The following is a 20,237-nucleotide window of genomic DNA, read 5'->3' as shown; positions in this document are numbered from 1 at the left end:
CCAAACACATGGGCATTTTGCCTAGTTCAAAACCACTTACCATGGAATTCTCTTCCCAGATCATCGGAGAGAATATTGCCTTAAACAACTGAAATACACTGTGATCAGATGCACTTCCTTCAGTTAGTTGGGGTTCTGCTGTTGTTCACCATTTCTGAGTGGAGATTTTAAATCACTGCTGTTTCTTTGTGAGCCTGTCCAGTAAATTAGAGAGTTCTCTCCTGCTGATAGAACTGCACTTCAACTTTCTCCATGTCATCATGGAGGGTTGGGGAAAAAGCAAAGCTGAAATCATAAATGAGGACTTTAGCAAAGGGTCATTGTCTTAAATTCTTCAATAAATCTGAGCTACATCCTATCAAACTGAACTAATATCCAATTGGGTGACCAAACAGCCTTCAGGAAAGATAGAAACCCACATCACAGAGAGACAATACATGACAAAGAAAGCGTCAAGTGAAATTCAAGAGCAGGTTACATCTGATTATTCAGTATCGGGACAAGAGATTCTCCCATCACATTCTCCTCTGATCCATTCAAAACTGCTTCCCTCATCCCTGTCTCAATAGTCAGTTATGTTATTTACAACATTTTTAGTATCCTAGCATCCCCATAATGAGGGAAAAACAGCCACCTTGCCAAAGTGGCTTTACAATAGATGGAACCTGGGATTTAAACTCCAATAACACTATATTTGGGATCCATTTGAATTCCCCTCCCAGGTCTTTGACACTTTCATCTCCAGTCATAGCGACTCTGATATAGGATTAAAGAAGTCAAAACATCATCTGCAAGCACAGACAATGGAGAATGCTTCATCACATGACACTTATGAAGTGGATGGATAGAATGTGATGAAGATACCTTTTGCCTGAGCCAGGCAGAGTTTAACAGTTCTGCAGTGATGGGGAAGGAAGGAATCTCTGACTCACCCCATCTCCTTCCAGTGTCACAGAAGCTGTAATTATACTTTTTTCCTGCCCCTGCTCCTCTTCATTTACATATAATTTGAAAAATTCCCAACATAACTGCTCTTCAGCACAACCCAGAGCAACATGAGAACAATTGGCAAGGATACAATCTGGATCACTGGTGACTCTAACAATAACTTTGCAATAGGAGGAATGGTATAAACGTGATGCTCCCTGGTTCCTCATAGGAAGGGCACACTCCAATTACTTGTGGGACAATAGAAAGGACAAATAGGTCCATCTCAAAAGAGGGTGAACTGCAAAAGGCAAAAATGGGCCACTCATCTGGACAAGCTGAGGGATAATGGTTCTGCACACAGTTCAAAGAGTTTTAAAAGTTACTATGTGGGAATCAGGAAAAGTATTAAAGAAAAGAAAGTCTTGATAGCCCTAGAGATTTTTACAATGTTTATCTCCTTTGCAGATTCTCTGATGGCTAACATGGGTTGAGCTGCGATTGAAGGTTTTCCCACACTCACAGCATTTATAGGGCCTGTCCCCTGTGTGGATTCTCTGATGTTGAGAAAGGTGTGAGCTGCTAGTGAAGCATTTCCCACACTCACGGCATTCATAGAGCCTCTCTCCTCTGTGGATTGTTTGATGCCTAATAAGGTGCGAACTGCGATTGAAGGTTTTCCCACACTCAGTGCATTCATAGGGCCTGTCCCCTGTGTGGATTCTCTGATGTAAAGAAAGGGCTGAGCTGTGAGAGAAGGTTTTCCTACACTCACGGCATTCATAGGGCCTTTCCCCTGTGTGTATTCTCTGATGTTTAGAAAGGTGTGAGCTGCTAGTGAAGCTTTTCCCACACTCACTGCATTCATAGGGCCTTTCCCCTGTGTGGATTCTCTGATGTTGAGAAAGGTGTGAGCTGCTAGTGAAGCTTTTCCCACACTCACTGCATTCATAAGGCCTCTCCCCTGTGTGGATTCTCTGATGTACAGAAAGGGATGAGCTGTGAGAGAAGGTTTTCCTACACTCACGGCATTCATAGGGCCTTTCCCCTGTGTGGATTCTCTGATGTTGAGAAAGGTTTGAGCTGCTAGTGAAGCATTTCCCACACTCACGGCATTCATAGGGCCTCTCTCCTCTGTGGATTGTTTGATGCCTAATAAGGTGCGAACTGCGACTGAAGGTTTTCCCACACTCACTGCATTCAAAGGGCCTCTCCCCTGTGTGGATTCTCTGATGTTGAGAAAGGTTTGAGCTGCTAATGAAGCATTTCCCACACTCACGGCATTCATAGAGCCTCTCTCCTCTGTGGATTGTTTGATGCCTAAAAAGGTGCGAACTGCGATTGAAGGTTTTCCCACACTCATGGCATTCATAGGGCCTGTCCCCTGTGTGGATTCTCTGATGTACAGAAAGGGCTGAGCTGTGAGAGAAGGTTTTTCCACACTCACTGCATGTATTTTTTCTCTTTCGCCTGAGAATATCCTGCTGTGTTGTGGTTTCCATGAGGACCTTCCGAGTTCCCCAACAGGAAATAAATTTATCCACTTTCTTCCCTGGCTGGTTTCCTTGATCTGTTTGTGGTCTGTGCTGAATCTCCCAAGATTTTCCCTGCTCATGACTCCTGGACACATTCCTTTTCGATCTTTGAGATAATGTTCTGTTTTTACCCACTGGCTCAACATTTTCAGGCTGAGAATTCTGCTCCTCTTTCTCACAAGCCATTACATCACCTGCTGTGACAGAGACAGAAACCTCAAACAGGGATGGAAAGGGGAAGACCAAACAAAAACAAGTGCTGAGGACAGGTCAAATAAAAATCAGGCGCTGAACTCCCCCAAACTCTTCTCCCAAGTAGGAGAGAGGAGGGGGATGAATTCAGCCTTCACATCCCATCCAAATACGCAGGGGGAAGGGAGGAAGCTACTGCCTGGTGTCTGCTAGGATCTATAGGAATCCATGAACTATATTTACCCTGAGGATACGACCCCTGCTAGGGATAATAATGAACTGAGAGACCTCCCCAAGGGCTTTGTTGGGTATCCCAGATGTTTCCTTCAGGCACTTACAGATTCTGGGTGGTTTAATGTTTCCTCACCTGTGCACGGAGATCTCAGGATCTCTCTTTCCTCTGAACCCTGGAGGTCTGGGACCCATGGCTCTTCCCCTTGTTCCAGCTGGGAGATCACATCACGCTGGAAAACTAGAAACCCTGCTCAGATGAAAGAAAACAAAGGAGTTCAGTTGATTTCATAAGACTTGGTCATAAAAAAACATTCTATTCATTTAACTTCGGTGCTTAGTGTGACCTGGTGGGCCAGGGGCAGTTCTCACTGAAAATGCCAAAGTTAGGGCAGGCTGAAAAAGGGAGAGCAGATGCTCCCAAAACTGCTGGTTAACACTGAAGTTAAACTCACTGACCAGTCACACACTGTGCTTCTGATCCCCCACATGGGTTATCGAGAAGCTGAAAAAAGAAATCACACGGCCCCCATTATTGAATCCCTGATCTCTGACTCCCAATCAGCAACTAGGTCCAGTACAGTGAGAGGTTATTTAAAAACTCTGCTCACATAAACAAAGTGTTCCTCTAACCCCAAAGGGTCACCCACATCACCAGGTCAGTATAGGTTTGGATATTACCCAAAATTCCATCCTTCCAGACAATCCTTTAGCATCTAAACTAAAGGTTTAAACGAAAGAAAGACAGAAAGAAGTTAAATGGGAAAGCAGTCAGATACATTCCAAAATGGATATATCAGGTTCTTAGCAGTATTGGTGAGCTGCTGGCTTGAATGTCCGTCTGGAACACATCCATAGCTTGGATGGGTCATTCAGTCCTTTGTTCCAGGGTTCAGTTTGTAGAGAAGTTGCTCCAGAGGTAGGAAGGGGGATTGAAGACAAAATGGAGATGATGCAGCTGCCCGTTACATTCCTTTTGCCATGTGGCCTGTACTTCCTGTGTCCCAAACACAAGCTTCACAGCACGTGGCATGGAAAAGCCTTGAAGTTCTCAGTAGACAGGCATAGCCCGGCATGTCTTGCTGACTCAATAGGTGTATCCCCTTGGTCCTTTCCATGGGCTCATTGTACAGCTGATGACCCTGAATGGGCCATCAAACAGGCTAAGCAGTGTTGATGCCAATATGTCTGGGGGTGTCACCCAGAAATACTGCACAAATCTGGAAATACAAATATACCCCACATATCTATAACTTACAATACAAAGGAGATACAAACATAGAAACAAAATTATCATACTTGGCAAATCATAACATTTTCACTGACACTTGGCATGGCATATCTAGCACAATTCATTGCAAATTTATCAGATTATATTATTATTTTTATTATTAATACCAAAGTGTCTCACAATTCCATACAGCGTCACACTTGGTAAACCAGTGAATTCCCAGGACCAGTTCCCCAGATTCTTGAAGATGCCGAACACTGTGCTTATGAGGGATTGAAATACCCACATATCTGCTGGGAACACACACACACAGACACTGTGTCAGTCTATACCTCTGTGTTCACTCTTCTAGAAAATTATAATCAATTTTGTATGCAGTATGGCTTGTGAGGTATCATTTGAAAACGCATAATCTACTGAATATTACCCTCCTGTTAAAATGTGTAGTAACACTGTATGTAAAGTTATGAGATTTTAGAGTATGATATTACTGAAAAAGTTACAATTCTGGGGAACACCCACAGAGCAGTTCCTCAGAGACAGCAAGGCAAACAGCTGGTCAAACAGCCATTCTCCTGCAGGGGGAAGGTGTGAAGAAGACATTTACATTCCATCACAGGGAACTCTTGAAGCTGTTGTGGAAAAAGACCACACGATTGATTTTGAATCAGCTCAGCCTGAGGTTCTTTTCTTGGTTAAAAGTGCGCAGGGGGCAACAGCTATTGGAATACTGTCCCCCTGAGCTAAAAATCACACAAGCCTTTTAAAGCTTAAAACCCCAAACAATGACACATACGTTGCATGTTAATTTCCTTATTTGGAATATATTGCAAAATATGATGCAGGTCAAAAGCAAGCTGAACAATCAGTTTTCCATATTCGGCCTTTCCTGTTATTGTTATTACACCTGGTGATATGGGAGCAAGACTCTGCATGTCTCAAGAAATGTCACTACCAACCTAGGCCATTTTCACATGCTGGGGTGCAATCCAGAGCAGTGAGGAGTTGTGTCATCTGTAATCCTGGGTGGGATTCAGTGTTCTGCTGCTGGAGATCCCCTGTCTGGATACCCTCAGCCAGCATTCAAGGACGCACAGAGTGTTTGTGTGATAAGTAACCCTGGACCAGCAGCTCTGACTCCAGCTGCCTGCTTGTTACACTCCAAGCACATTCTGGTTTGGGTAGAGAAGGCTCAGGGTTTGAGAGAAGGCTGGGGGTAGGAAGCTTCTGTTCGTTATGATGGACCTAACCCCCAGTTTTACTTGAGTAAAGAGGAGCTATTTGACACTGTGTGATACTGCTCCTCTGCTGTGTTCCCGAAGTGTTCTGCAGCATGGGAGGGTCTCTGGTAGTGTGTGTGTCACTGGCATATTGGGGTGATGCAGAAACAGGACAGAGTAGAGGTGGCATTGTGGGGCTGGCGTGAACCGTAACTCTTCATTTCCCCTTCCAAGAACCGAGGGGACAGGAACCCTTACCCAGCGAGGTCACAGTCTCATAGTTCTGCTGCTTGACATCCCAGTAGAGGGCTCTCTGAGCCGGGTCCAGCAGAGCCCACTCTTCCCTGGTGAAATGCACAGCCACCTCCTCGAAGGTCACCGGCCCCTGAAAGAGCAAGAGTCCAACACTCAGGACCTCTTTCCCCACTCACAGCCCCACTATTTGTGGCAGAGAGGAGCGAATCAAATGGAAGCTCTGGGTGGATCCCACTCAACAGAGTCCCACCCCCACCCCGCTCAGCGTATCCAGCAAATGCCAGGGTGAGGGGACGAAGTGAGAGCCCCTTGTCTCTCCCAGCAGATCCATCACACCCCTACTGGCCACCGACTGATACAGGAGATGGAGCCCCTAGCAGGGTCCAGGGAGAGCTCCCTGGTAGGAAGCCCAATAACCTCCTCATTGTGGGGAGCGGGATATGAAGGGAGAGGCAGCTCCAATAAGCCTGACTCATGGGTGCCCCCTTCATATCTCACAGCAGCCGCTGGTTAGTGAGCTCAGGCTCCAGCACTGGGAGTCTGGTCAGTTTGACTAGCTCCATGTAGGTGGGCTATTTTCTTTCTTCACAAATTAGGGCATTTCCACCTCCCAACCTCCTGGGTCTGTTCCTAGAATCTAGGCCACTTATTAAATAACTCCTAGCGGGTTTGCCACACCCTGGCCTCCTGCTTTCCCCACCCTGTGCATTTCCTGCCCCGCTCCAACCTCCAAACCAGACTGTGCAAACCTTCCCATCTCCAGTGTATTTGCTCTCCCTCTCCTCCAGCAGGAACCCACCAGCAATCCCCCGATAATCTCTACCTGAGTTGGCTCCACTGCAGCCATTTCTCTTCCCTGTCCCACGCCAGGCTGGGATGAGCTGGAGCAAAACATGGATGCCATTCTGCAGCCTGTCTGGGGGAGAAGGGCAGTTGTGGGCGTTTCAGAACCAGTTTTAGTTAATTTCACATCAGAATTCCCCCAGGCCCTTTCCCTGCAGACAGACACCCTAGATCCTGCCATGCTGGGAAATGCTCAATCTGTTTATTACAATGTAGACCTGGCCCCTCCTGCCAGGCTAAGCCCAGACACATTTTTAACCTCCCTTCTCCCTCCCCTCACCCCCTAACAAAGTCTCTGAACACAAGGCTAGAAAAGAGCAGAACCAAAGTAGTCACTGTGGGGGATTCCCTCGGACACTGACCCCATGGCAGCCACACCCCAGCAGGGGGAATATGGAGTCAGGAACTGGCTTTTCCTCTGTCTGATCCTTGTTTTGTCCACTGGAAAGTGGTTCTGCCCAGAGATGCAGCAATACATGTGTCTGGGTGGACTAGAGAGCTGGAAATCTCTCCCCCCTCATTTCTACCACTGCCCCTTTCAGTCTCTCCTTCCTGTCCTCTGGCTGGGACAGTCCCATTCCTGCGGGCTTTGCTCTCCCATGGCTGGATTTTCTCCTGGCAATTGCTACTGGGAGGAGAAATGAGGAGGGGCTGTTTGTGCAGAGTCACTTTCTTGCCAGTCCCCAGCACTTTCCCTGAGGTCTGTCAGTTACCTGGAGACTCTGGCTCAGAATTTAGTATTAACAGGGCCCAGGGCTGCCCTAGGGGGCTAGGACCAGCTGGAGAAAGTCATCCCCTGGGCCAGGCAGAGAAGCAGCTTTAATTCAGGTCACTTCCCAGCACAGAACCCCACTGGGGGAGCAGCAGCTGCTAAGCCTGGTCTCCCCAATCACAATGGAGGCTGCAGCCTCTGACCCAGGAAGCTGAACCCCAATATCCTGAGCAGAGAGGGACAGAGCGTTTGAGCAGCTTCCCTCCTTTAGCTCTCTGGGGAGAGCAGCTAATGAGAGCCCCTCCTCACAGGGAGAATTGCTGATCTCATTTGCCCCACTGTCCATCCGGAGTCACTCCTTGTCTTTCCATACAGTGACTCTGGATTAACAATGGTCTCAATGAAACCAGAGTTCAGAAACAATGAGTCCAGAATGCTGTGGAAGAGACCATTGTGTGGCAGCGCTGACCCCCTTCCCTCCTCCCTCACCCCCAGATCCAGGACAAGGACTGGACAATCTAGGACAATGGAACTGGAAGTTCCTGCAGTTTTCAAGAGGGGAGCAGAGCAAAAATCTGTGATTTCACCTCACAGTGTCTGATAAGTGGCTAGAAAGTTATCACGGTGACTGGGCCTGGCTGGGGAATGTCGGGCAGTGCTTGGAGCCAGGATTCTGGCATAAGCTAATCAGGGAGAAGAAGAGGGGTCAGGAGCAGCCCCTAGAGCCCCAGCCAGCCCTCCCCCCCAGATACTCCCTGGGACCCAGCCCCCAGAGTCCCTGGCCAGGGACCTCAGATACCACTCAGAGCCCCACCGGCCAGAGAACCCCCACCAGACCTTCATTGCCAGGTTGGGAATCCCAAAAGGTTCCCCCCCACCAAGAGACCACAACAGCCAGAGACCCCCCAAAACGGACCCCCACTGGGAACTCAGTCCCACACTGCCTGCCTAGGATCCCCCCCCCCCGCCCTCCAGCAGGATCTGCCCTGCCCGTTGCCTGGCACCCCCTCCTCCCCCCTGCGAGGTCCCCTGGTGCTTTACAGGGGCACCCCCCGGCCTAGCACCGGGGATTCTCCCACACACACTCTGTGCACTGGGCAGGGCAGCGATCCCAGGAGTCTGCGGGGGAAGCCCAGACAGAGCCCCTGGCACAGCACCAGGCTCCCTCTAACCCCCTGTCCCGCCTCCCCAAGAGACGCCCACCCCGGCTGTTCTGCAGCCACCAGGCCCCCAGCGATACCCACCTCCAGGACCCACAGCCTCAGGGCTGGGCACATCACAACCACCCCCTGAAACCCCCAATCTCCAGAACCCACCAACCTCATTAGGGTACCCCCTGCCCAGCCACCCAGAGGCCTCCCCCACCACAATCCCCCTTCAGCTGCTATCTCCCCCCACAGCCCCACCCCCACCCAGCAACTACTGTTACCTCACAGTGCCTGAGAAGTGGATAGAAAGTGACCACCGCCCCCTGCTGGCCAGTCACACAGGCAGAGGGAGCCCTGGGGGATGCCTCTTGAACAGGAGAATGGAAAACCTGGAGGGACAAAATAGGTAAGAAATGTCCATGGCCTGTCACTAGGAAATAATGGCCACCATGGATCCACCCCAGAAGTGGCTACATCTTAGCACTGCCCAGTCACACAGAGGCCACCAGATGATGCCAATAGCCGGGGGCAGGATTTCTCTGGGCCACTGAAATGTTTCAGGGGGTTGGTGAGTGAGCTCAGCCTTGCATCCATCCCTGATGTTTCATGGAGTAACAGCAGCAGCGTAAAGAAAGAGCCGAGCCAATATCTCACTCTCAGAGGGGAAGGTGGCCACGTCCCCTCTGTGACCTCCAGGGGAAAAAGGCAGCGCTTCAAAGGAAAACGTTAGAAGGTGCAGGGGAGAAATAAGAAAGGAAAACAGCCCTTTTCTCAGGAGATACAAACTCGACTCCCTCCTGTCTCTATCACCAGTGGATTTAGCCTCCCTCCTTGTGAGCTGTCAACAAAATAAAGAGGCAACAAGGTGGTTTGGCACAAACAAAGGTCAGTGTAGTCAGGGTAAAGGTACAGAAAACTGGGGGAAGAAGGGAAAATGCAAACTTAATGAATCCAATCAAACAGTGACTGGCTTTGGGAGCTTAACACTCAGGCCCAGAAACCCTCCCTTGGAAACCGGAAAACACTAACCGATGTCCCAGCACAGAAACCTTTCCCCCCTGTGCAGGTGCAGCGGGTCCCACGGGCCGGCGCGAGGCCCAGGACCTTCCACTCTCCGGCTGGTTTAGAGCCGTTGAGGAGGAGCACTGGGGAGTCCAGACGACGGGTGGGTTTCGTCGCTGGCAGGGAGGCCCTGTGGGAGGCTGGACACCAGGGATGCAGGACGGCAGGAATGGGGGTGACAGGCCTCCTGTGCCTCAGTCTCACGGCGGGACCCAGGGGGTTCGTCCCACTCCGGCTCGGGAGCGCTGGGAAGACCCGACCGTGGAGGGGCCGTCGCTGGGGGGGGCGGCCCCGCGCAGGCGCTGAGCACGTCCTTATATCACTTCTGTGGCGGGAAAAGTGCTGAGGAGATGGAACGCTGAGGGCTGGTTTTGGCGGGAAAAACCGGTTTGGACTGGTTTGAGCCTGTGTCCTGATGGTAAACAAGTCCCCTCTCAGAGATGGAGTCCAGGGGTCAATAGTTCATATGCTCCAGATTGGATCTTATTTTAAAGCCAGTGATTTAACATAAGAACATAAGAAAGGCCGTACCAGGTCAGACCAAGGGTCCATCCAGCCCAGTATCTGTCTACCGACAGTGGCCAATGCCAGGTGCCCCAGAGGGAGTGAACCTAACAGGCAATGATCAAGTGATCTCTCTCCTGCCATCCATCTCCATCCTCTGACGAACAGAGGCTAGGGACACCATTCTTACCCATCCTGGCTAATAGCCATTTATGGACTTAGCCACCATGAATTTATCCAGTCCCCTTTTAAACATTGTTATAGTCCTAGCCTTCACAACCTCCTCAGGTAAGGAGTTCCACAAGTTGACCGTGCGCTGCATGAAGAAGAACTTCCTTTTATTTGTTTTAAACCTGCTGCCTATTAATTTCATTTGGTGACCCCTAGTTCTTGTATTATGGGAATAAGTAAATAACTTTTCCTTATCCACTTTCTCAACATCACTCATGATTTTATATACCTCTATCATATCCCCCCTTAGTCTTCTCTTTTCCAAGCTGAAGAGTCCTAGCCTCTTTAATCTTTCCTCATATGGGACCCTCTCTAAACCCCTAATCATTTTAGTTGCCCTTTTCTGAACCTTTTCTGGTGCTAGAATATCTTTTTTGAGGTGAGGAGACCACATCTGTACACAGTATTCGAGATGTGGGCGTACCATGGATTTATATAAGGGCAATAATATATTCTCAGTCTTATTTTCTATCCCCTTTTTAATGATTCCTAACATCCTGTTTGCTTTTTTGACCGCCTCTGCACACTGCGTGGACCTCTTCAGAGAACTATCCACGATGACTCCAAGATCTTTTTCCTGACTCGTTGTAGCTAAATTAGCCCCCATCATGTTGTATGTATAGTTGGGATTATTTTTTCCAATATGCATTACTTTACATTTATCCACATTAAATTTCAATTTACTTCATAAACATCTTATTAACCAACTAACTGAACATATTGAACAGTTTATACTTCTCACACCTAACAGTGTTTGTCCTCCAGATGTGTTTACAGGTGTTGAGTTGTGGGGGAGAGAGGCCAATTCATGTCTCTACCCCCCCTTTCATAGTTTCTTCCAACTGGCTAGGAAGTACCTTTGCTAGGATGTGAATCAAGCAGTGCCTGTTGTCGCTGTGCTATCTCGGAGAAGTCTGCATTGTACACGGTTCCTGGGATAGTCCTTGGGAGCGTAGATACCTTTAATGGGCCAGCAGCGAGTCTGGCTCCTCCATTGTCACACCTGAAAGGCTGGTGGTGGGCATTTCCCAACCTCATCTCAGTAACACACACAGAGCAAAACTTCCCAGCCAATGCTACACACACAATCCAACACAATAGTAATGTTCAACAGACCAAGACTTTTGAAATGATACCTCACCAGGCAAACTGTATCATCATTATATGAGACTGGTGAATATGGGGCTTCCAGGGTGCTGCTTTGAGCACAGCGAGCCACACCTGGGCTGACATTGCAATGGAGACGTACCCTTAGAGTCCATCTCTCCTGGGATAAAGATGGCAGCATGGCTGGCCTGGACCATCTGACGTGGGCTCATGAAGTTAAAGCTGAGAGGCTAAAAACTGTGGTGCAGATATTTGTGTTCACACTGAAGCCTGGGTTCGGAAACCCTCACCCGTCGTGGGGTCTCAGAGGTTGGGCTCAAGCCCATCTGTCTGCACTGTAATTTTATAGTCTTGCAGCCCAAGCCCCATAACCCTGAGTCAGCTGACCCGGGCTTTGCGACAGGTGCCATGGGTGTGTTAATCGCAGTGCAGACATAACATTAGGCTACGTCTCCAGTGCAATGAAACACCCACGACTGGCCCGTGTCACATTAATCAGGCTCATGCGGCTTGGGCTGTAAAGTTGCAGTGTCCGTGTCTCGGCTCAGGCTCAGTCCCCTGCTCCAGGAGCCCAGAAGGTTGGGAGGGGGTTTAGCAAGTGGAAATGGTAAAACCGCAGGGGAGTATTACCCTGGACTCATGGCATTTCTCCATCGGTCTGTCTGCTTTGGGGCAGGGACAGAAACACGTCCTGCTGCTTTTGTTATTTCAAAGGGTGCTTTAGGATTTTCATTCTCATACTCGGTGCACAAAACAGGACTCAACCCTCGGCATAAATTAAACAAGCTGCCCACAGATTCTGGCAGCCACAATGAGCATTTGGTGTGAGAGCTGAGACCTGCCCCTGTCCCAGAGGGACGGGGTCATCTGTGAGGGGACTGGACCACTGACCTATCAGCTCCTAACTCCCAAACTTTCAGTAACTCTATCATCAGTGCCTGTGAGCGTAATTTAAACCATAAGAAAAATCACACTAGGCTAGACCGAAGGTCAATCTAGCTCTGAATCTTGTCTTCTGACAGTAGCCAGTACCAGGTGCCCCAAAAGCAACTCAGTAAGGTACCACTGGAACTTGAACCCAGGATGTCCTGTATACAAAACACTGGTTTTAGCCAGCTAAGCCATGGTGCCTACAGTTGCTGAAGGGATCATGTCTGCACACACCTGACTCTCTGCCAACCTCCATCTGGGCCTGACAAGCTTTGCTGGTGTTTGGATTCAGTAAAGCAGAGGAGCAGGTGAAGTTTTACTCCCAAGGTTCTTTGGACAGGTCTACACTACAAAATTAGATCGGTGTAACTACATTACTCAGGGGTGTAAAAAATTTACCTCCCTAAGCAATGCAGTTATATCAGCCTAACCCCGGTGCAGATAGCGCTGTGCCAACAGGAGGGCTTCTCCCATCAACATAGCTTGGGGAGGGGCTTGGTTAGTGAAGATGAAGAGAATAGGTGGTCCATGGCCCTTGCATTTAGGGAGGCTGGGTGTGAGCGCTGGAAGCTCCCTGGAAGTGGGGGGCCCATTGGTGCCCAGACCATGGCACTGCCCCCCACACCCTTCTCCTCTCTCTGAGGCCCCACCTGTGCTCCCCTCTTGCTCCTGTTTGGCCACTTCCCATCCCCGTTCTTCCTCTTTGGCTGAGGACAGCTGAGCCACCTTTCGCTCGCTCCTCTCCTCCCCGAAGGCCTTCCTGCCTCCTGCTCGTGCCTCTCCACTCCCTACCACAAGGTCTGCCCACCAGCCGCCATCGCCACCTCGCTGACCCGTCCCTGCAACCCACCCTGCCCACCACCCACACCTCTCTGCCTCTCCCTTGAGACCTGCCCTGCCCACCACTTGCACCTCTGTGCCCCTCCCTGGAGATCCACCCTGCCCACTTCTCTCACCTCTGCCCCTCCCCTGAGACCTGCCCTGCCCACTGCCCCCACCTCCGAGACCTGCTCTGCCCACCGCTCGAATCTCTCTGCCCCTCCCCTGAGACCCACCCTGTCCACGTCTTTCTTTGGTCATCTGTTGTTATTCCATGAAGCATCAAGAATGGAATAAAAAGATGAGTTTACTCCAGGCTTAGGAAAGAAAGGAGCCACCAACCCCCCGGCATTGCTGCTTTAGTTAAAGTGTTTTAATTAATCAGCTATTGAATGTCCTCCCTATGCCCCTTGTGTCACCAGAGCACATCCATGCTAGCAGTTCTTGGATGGCAAGAGAGAGCAGTGCACTGTGGGTAACTATCCCACTGTGCAACTGGCTGCAGGGTGTTTTGGGAAGGGTTTGCAATGCCTCACGGACTGGTACAGCATCACATGATGCAGGTTTCTCTATCCCACCGTTCCATGGGCATCTTACTAGATTACCAGCTGCTTTTCAACTGTGGTGTGCGTGGCGGGGTAGAGACAGTGAGTGTGCTGGGGAAGAGTGAGTGTGTTGAGGTAGGCAGGAGCGGATCATTATTATCCCTACTTGAAAGAGGGAGAAGCTACGTCTGAGAAAGAAGAATTGACTTGTCTTAGGTCACACAGCCAGTCAGTGGCAGAGTTGGGAATAGGACCCAAGAGCCCTGATTTTCAAACTAACCATCGGATCTTGAATTTCAACATTGAATGACCTCAATAAAATGTCCTCAGATGAGCTCCAGACCAACAACAGTGCATAGGAATTATTCAGCAAGTATTTGAGGAGAACTGCAATGTTAGAGAGAATCATGAACTGCTCAGAGACCACTAATGCAGAGAAGCAGCAAAATTCATCAAACATAGAACTGGTTCTGACTTATTTCCTTGGTCTTAAAAGGGACCAACAAGGACCTGAGTCTCCTCCCTGTCAATAACCCCCTGCTCAGCCAATCAGGGTAGAGACTGAGGACGGGAGGCTGAGGGTTCTCACCAGAGAGCCCAAAGGATGGCCCAGGTCACTGGTGGGGATCACTGCCCGAGCACTATTTCAGCCCCACATTTTTGGGTGGACCTCCCACAGTGGGAGCTGCAGAGCACTCCCCGCAACACACACACACACACACACTCCTGGTGTTGGGAGGGGAACAGGAGAAAGGACAAAAGAAGCAAGAAATGAAGAGAAAGGAGAGAGGGATGGATGGAGGAAAAGGGGAAACAAAAAGGACAAACCCTAATGTCCCCAGTGATTCTCAGGGACAAAATCCCAGGTGCGCAATAAACTTCTGCCTACTTAAGCTCGAGTTTTCCATGCTTAGAATTCAACTGTCACCAGATGGATCAGACTGAACAGGTTTCAAACCTCCAGGAGGCTCTTACCTTTTAAACAGGGACGGCTGTTTTCTAGTAAAATCACGAAAAGGGAAGGAGAAAACTCGAAAGAGGTTCCTCCTGGCGCTCACATCCGTGAACCCGAATACTCTCTCAGTCCTCAAAGAGAGACCCGGAGAAGGAGACTTGCTGAAGCAAAGCCACAGGAGTCTCTGAGGTTTCCCTGGCCCCTCGCCCCTGTCCTGCCTGGCTGATGTCAGCATCTCTCTGTGAGGTCACCACCTCCCCACCACCTTGGACCAATAGTCTGAGGTCCTGCAAAAGGCCTTTGTGATGTCACTGCCACACCCCTCCCTTGCTGGGCTAATGTCCTGCCCCTGGCCAGGCACTTTGGAGGTTTGAGCTACTCCCTGTGGCTCACCCCACTCAAGGAGCGTTCGTTCTAGGCAGCAAGCCGGCTAGACAGGAAAACATCAGATGCTGCTCTCAATGCTACACTCAGTTTTTCAGAAATGAGTTGACTTTATGGCCAGAAGAGACCATTAGAGCATCTAATCTGACCCCCTGCATATCACAGGCCTCCAGTATGACACAATAGCTACTTTTGGGGCAAACACATTCCAGAAAGGCATCTAGTCTTCATGAAATGACATCAAGAGATGGAGAATCCACCACTTTCCTTGGTAGCTTGTTCCTGTGGTCAATCATCCTCGCTGTTGAATATTTGTGCCTTAGTTGTAATATGAATTTGTCTCTTTTCACCTTCCAGACATTGGGTCTTGTTATGCTTTTCTCTGCTAGACTAAAAAGCCCTTTATTAGCCACTCTTTTCTCTCCATTAATGCACTTCAACACTTCAATGAAGTCACCTTTCAATCTTCTTTTGAGAAGCTGGACAGGTTGAGCTCTTTCAATAGCTCACTAGAAGGCATTTTTCTCCAGCCCTCAGGACATTTGGTGGCTCTTTGCTGCCCCAGCTCCAATTTCACAACATCTTTTTCAAATGAGGACACCAAAACTGGAGGCAGTATTCCAGTATCAGTCTCACTGATGCCGTGTCACCTCCTGTGGCGTTACTGACATAATCTGTAACTGTATAGATCACCGTTGTGACCACTGTTCTATATTTGCAGCCAATATTGTAGAAAGGTTGTCATGTAAGGGGTCTATGGAGAGGTTCTGATTGGTTGATTATAATGATGCCATCTCTAGATGTGTATCATTTTTGTAGTTGATGTTATAAGTATTGGCTCTGTTCTGTCCATATTTCAAACTTGTGCTCTGCTTCCGGGAAACACCCCAGCCAGACAAGTTGGTGTCAGTTCTGCCTAGCCTGCTTGATGGCCCATTAAAGACCATCAGCTCTACAATTGACCCACTGAGAGAAGGCAGATACGCCTTGTAACTCAGCAAGGTCTGCAGGGACCTGCCTATGGACAGAACTCTAAGGTTTTTCTATGCCACGTGCTGGACAGAGTGTCCTTGGGACAAAGAAAGCAAAGACCACGTGGCAAGAGACTATAAAAGGCTGATGCCTCATCTCCATCTTGTCTTCAATTCTGCTTCATATCTCTGGAGGGACTTTGCTACAAACTGAAGCTCTGTACAAAGGACTGAATGACCAATCCCAGCTGTTTATTGAACCTGCAGTTTATTCCATCACTGCTACAAGCCTGAACCAAGAACTTTCCCATTACTGTATGTGAAGGGTTAAAATCCATGTGCATGTTATATAACAGCCTGGTCTATGGATTGTGGCAGCTCTTTTCCAGACCCGAAGTCCAGACTATGGTCTACCCACTATGACTGTTTTGATGGTTTAAATTACACTCACAGGCACTGATGATATTACTGAAAGTTTGGGAGTTAGGAGCTGGTAGGTCAGTGGCCCAGTCCCCTCACAGATGACCCCGTCCCTGTGGGACAGGGGCAGGTCTGAGCTCTCACACCAAATGCCTCATTGTGGCTGCCAGAATCTGTGGGCAGCTCGTTTAGTTTATGCCGAGGGTTGAGTCCTGCTTCGTGCACCATGTGTGAGAATGAAAATCCTAAACCGCCCTTTGAAATAACGAATGCAGCAGGACGTGTTATTGTCCCTGCCTCAGAGCAGACAGAGCAATGGAGAAATGCCATTGAGACCAGGGTAATACTCCACTGCCGTTCCACCTTTTTTACTTGCTACACTCCCTCCCAGCCTTATGAGGTATCACAGCCTGGTATTGAGCCTGAGCCGAGATGTCTACACTGCAAATTTACCACCCCACAGCCCAAGCCCCGGGAGCCTGAGCTGGTATGGGGCAGCCCTGGGTGTTACATTGCAGTGTGGACATAAGCCTATTGTGTTTCATTTCTTAGGTTCTGCTGCCATCGTGTGGCCATTTCCTTCCCCTCCTTTCTGTCCAAAGCGCAGAGCCCAGTTCCTCCAGAGGGAGAAGGACGTCTTCCTTCTTCCCTTCCTCAACAGCCCCCTTCCCTGGAGAGCCCTTTGCTGGGGTCTGGGTGGGGAACAGCTGTTTCTGAGGATTAATTTCATATTAATGGTGTTGATCTACAGATTTTACAGCCAGACTAGATCACTAGGTACCTCTGCTCTGACCTGATTCAGAACAGAGTCCAGAGAATTTTACCCAGTGACTCCTACATCCACCCCAAGATCTTCTGGCTGAACGAGGAGGGTTCATTCAGAAAGTCATCGTGTTTGGGTGTAAAGGTGTGAAATGATGGGGAAATTGGCCCCTCTTTCAAGTTTAAATGTTGTCACTTCTACACCTAGGGGGTGGCCAACCTGAGCCTGAATTTCCCAGTGTAACTGCCAAACCTGCACCTTTGTATGCAACTACTGAGTCAATTGTGAGCCTTCCCATCATTGTCCTTTGCTCTTAATCCTTAATCCATCATGGGGCCATTTCCCGCCTCTCTTTCATACAGAAGCACAATTTTCTTTGCCGACACAGGAACAGCAAGATCTTTCTCTGTCCCTTGTGCAAAGCAGGGGGCCAAATTCCATGGAAACAATGGACAAGCAGGGGGCTCTGGGCACATCCAGCCCTGGCCGTGAGATGTTCCCTCCCCTCTTTCTTTATGCCCCTGTTGTTATTTCATGGATTGCCTGGGATGGGGAAAAAGCTGAGTTCACTCCAGGTGGAGGGGAAAAGAACCCTGAAAATCTCAGGACCCAACCTTGCTACCAGGATCACTGAGGTGCTGGGAATCTGCCTGGGAAAGGGACTGTGTGAATTGTCAAGGTGGGGAACGAATAACAATCTACAACAAGATCCACCTCATTAAGCACTGACACAGGCTAATCCTGCTGGCAATAGAAAGGAAACTGGGAGCCATTCTTTGCTGTTCAGCCATGGAAACAGTGACCCAATTGCACCGCAGTGAATGTGCTGGGGAAAGCTGGACTTCACAGGCAGGTGGAAATAGCAGATCTTAGAAATACCTGGAGCTTCCCACACCACTGCTGCCACCAGGGTGAGGTGTTGAGCTGCTCACAGCATCCCCCACCATGACCTTGCAGCAGGGGATTGCCGCACCCCCAACCCAATACAGGGGAGATGGCTGAGTGTATCTCTGCACCCTGAGACCAGGGCACCCACTCTCTCTGCCCCACACATAGAATCTGGCCCTGCTGAAAAATGACCCCTATGAACAAGTCACCTCCAGGAGAGCAGGATTGGTCCTCAGAGAGGGGAATGGGCTTCTCGTGAAGCTTATAGGTCACTGGATGCACTGGAAACAGGAGGGCTCTGAGTGTAACCCATAGCAAACACAACCTCCTAGGGGATGTAGCTCAGTGGTTGAGCCCATGCTTTGCATGTATGAGGCCCTGGGTTCAATCCCCAACATCTCCATGATCATTTTTTTCATCCTGCTGCTTTGCTCATGCCCATAGGGGATGTGGTCCACCAGTCTCCCTGCACCAGTTTCAGTCCTGCTTAGTGAAGGGCAAGTGACAATTGCATGGAAGGTCTGGGGGGGTTCTGCTCCTAAGTCACCTCGGTACGTTTAAGATTCCCACCCACTGTGCTGCTTGGCACAAGGGTAGATGAGAAGGGCGAATCCTCCAGCAGTGGAGGGAAAAGTCCCATCTGCACAGATTGAGAGGCAAGGAAACAGAGGGGCAGTCAGTGCTCAGGGAGGAGAGAGATCAGTGATTTACTCCCAGCAGGGGACACTGTCTTTTTGAGTATCAGATATCAGAGGGATAGCCGTGTTAGTCTGGTTCTGTAGAAGCAGCAAAGAATCCTGTGGCACCTTATAGACTAACAGACGTTTTGCAGCATGAGCTTTCGTGGGTGAATACCCACTTCTTCGGATGCAAGCATCAGAGGGGAAGCCGTGTTAGTCTGGATCTGTAAAAGGCGACAGAGTCCTGTGGCACCTTCTAGACTAACAGACGTATTGGAGCATGAGCTTTCGTGGGTGAATCCCCACTTCGTCAGATGAATGGAGTGGGAATTCTGTGACTGGCTAGCCAACTACAAAAGCAGTTTCTCCTCCCTTGGTGATCACATCTCAACTGCTAGAAGAGGGTCTCATCCTCCCTGATTGAACTAACCTCGTTATCTCTAGACTGGTTCTTGCCTGCATACTTATACCTGCCCCTGCAAATTTCCACTACATTCACCTGACAAAGTGGGATTCACCCACGGAAGCTTATGCTCCAATACGTCTGTTAGTCTGTAAGGTGCCACTGGACTCTTTTTTGAGGCGAGTGCTGCTGGCTTGGGATGGTGCTGACGATGGATAGAAAAAAGGCTGGAGTCAATGGCAGATGGGACCACAGAAGGGGAAGGGGAATGGCAGCCCCACAGAAGGTCCTCGGTGCTCAGATGCCCCCAGTTATTGCACCCAGGCCTGTCCTAGAGAGAGAAAAGACACCGAGGGACCCAGCCCCCCTACAGTGATCCCATGGACAAGAACCTGGTTAGGAGTGGGGTGAAGGTTCCCTCTGGGCAAAGGGGAGCTGAAATCCCTCCGTGTCCTGGAATTTAAGCAACAAAAGCTTCAAACCCTGCATGGGTGTGGGCTGAGGTGCATCAGCAGAAGGTTGGGCAGGACAGGGGCAGGAGGTTTGTATAATTTTTGGTGGTGCCCAGAATGGGACCAAGTCCTGCCCCACACACCTGTGTAAGGCTCAGGGTCTGGGCTCAGTCAGAGGGTTGGGGTGCAGGAGTGGGTGTGGGGGGCAGGCTCTTGGAGGGAGTTTGGGTTCAGCTGTGGGGTCTGGGCTGGGGCAGGGGGTTCTGGGTGCAGGAGAGGGTGAGGGGTGCAGTATTTACCTCTGGCATCTCCCAAAAGCAACGTGCACCCACCTCTGGCAGCAGCCCATAAGCGGGAGGGCCTCGGGCGTCTCTGTGCACTGCTGCCCGCAGACTCCACCCCTGCAGCTCCCATTGCCACAGCTGGCAGTTGGGGCGGGGGCAGCATGTGGAGACCCCACCACCACCACAGTTGTTCTTCTCACAGCTGGCTGATGGGGGGCAGCAGGGGAAATTCCCAAATCTGGGGGAATCTCTCTGTGCCCCACTGTTAGTTCTCCATCCTTTCTCCCCCTAACCATGCACACCACTCCCCATTATCAGTGTTTTAAAGTAAACCCTCCCTCCCTCCCTTTATGGGATACAGACTCTCTGTGACAGAGACTGACTGGGGCTCCTCTCTGCATGGCCCCAGTGGGGAAGGAAAGAGACTGGGGGAGGGGGAGAAGATGGGCAGAAGGAGTCAAATGGGGCAAAGCCAGAATAGAGGAGATTTTCTTCCTGTTAAAATGTACTGGAGTCTCATCGCTGAAAAGCCGCATCTTGAGTTA

General features: G+C 49.8%; 1 protein-coding gene and 1 non-coding gene across 2 annotated transcripts in view; one reads left to right on the top strand and one right to left on the bottom strand.

Annotated features, from left to right (window-relative positions):
* Positions 1–1,733: 1,733 nt before the first annotated feature.
* LOC123356741 (zinc finger protein 345-like) overlaps positions 1,734–20,237 on the bottom strand; it is a gene marked incomplete at both ends in the record, with an annotated part of 28,631 nt that continues 10,127 nt past the window's right edge. Inside the window, one exon of the mRNA XM_045000123.1 lies at positions 1,734–2,181. Coding sequence (XP_044856058.1) covers positions 1,734–2,181 — 448 coding nt within the window. The remainder of the gene's footprint in view (positions 2,182–20,237) is intronic.
* On the top strand, positions 18,205–18,276 carry TRNAA-UGC. Its single transcript has one exon. It is a non-coding gene; the product is annotated as a tRNA-Ala (tRNA).

This window comes from Mauremys mutica, chromosome 26 (genome assembly GCF_020497125.1).
Source record: "Mauremys mutica isolate MM-2020 ecotype Southern chromosome 26, ASM2049712v1, whole genome shotgun sequence".
Taxonomy (NCBI): Eukaryota; Metazoa; Chordata; order Testudines; family Geoemydidae; genus Mauremys; species Mauremys mutica.
This window is presented reverse-complemented; position numbering and strand designations above follow the sequence as displayed.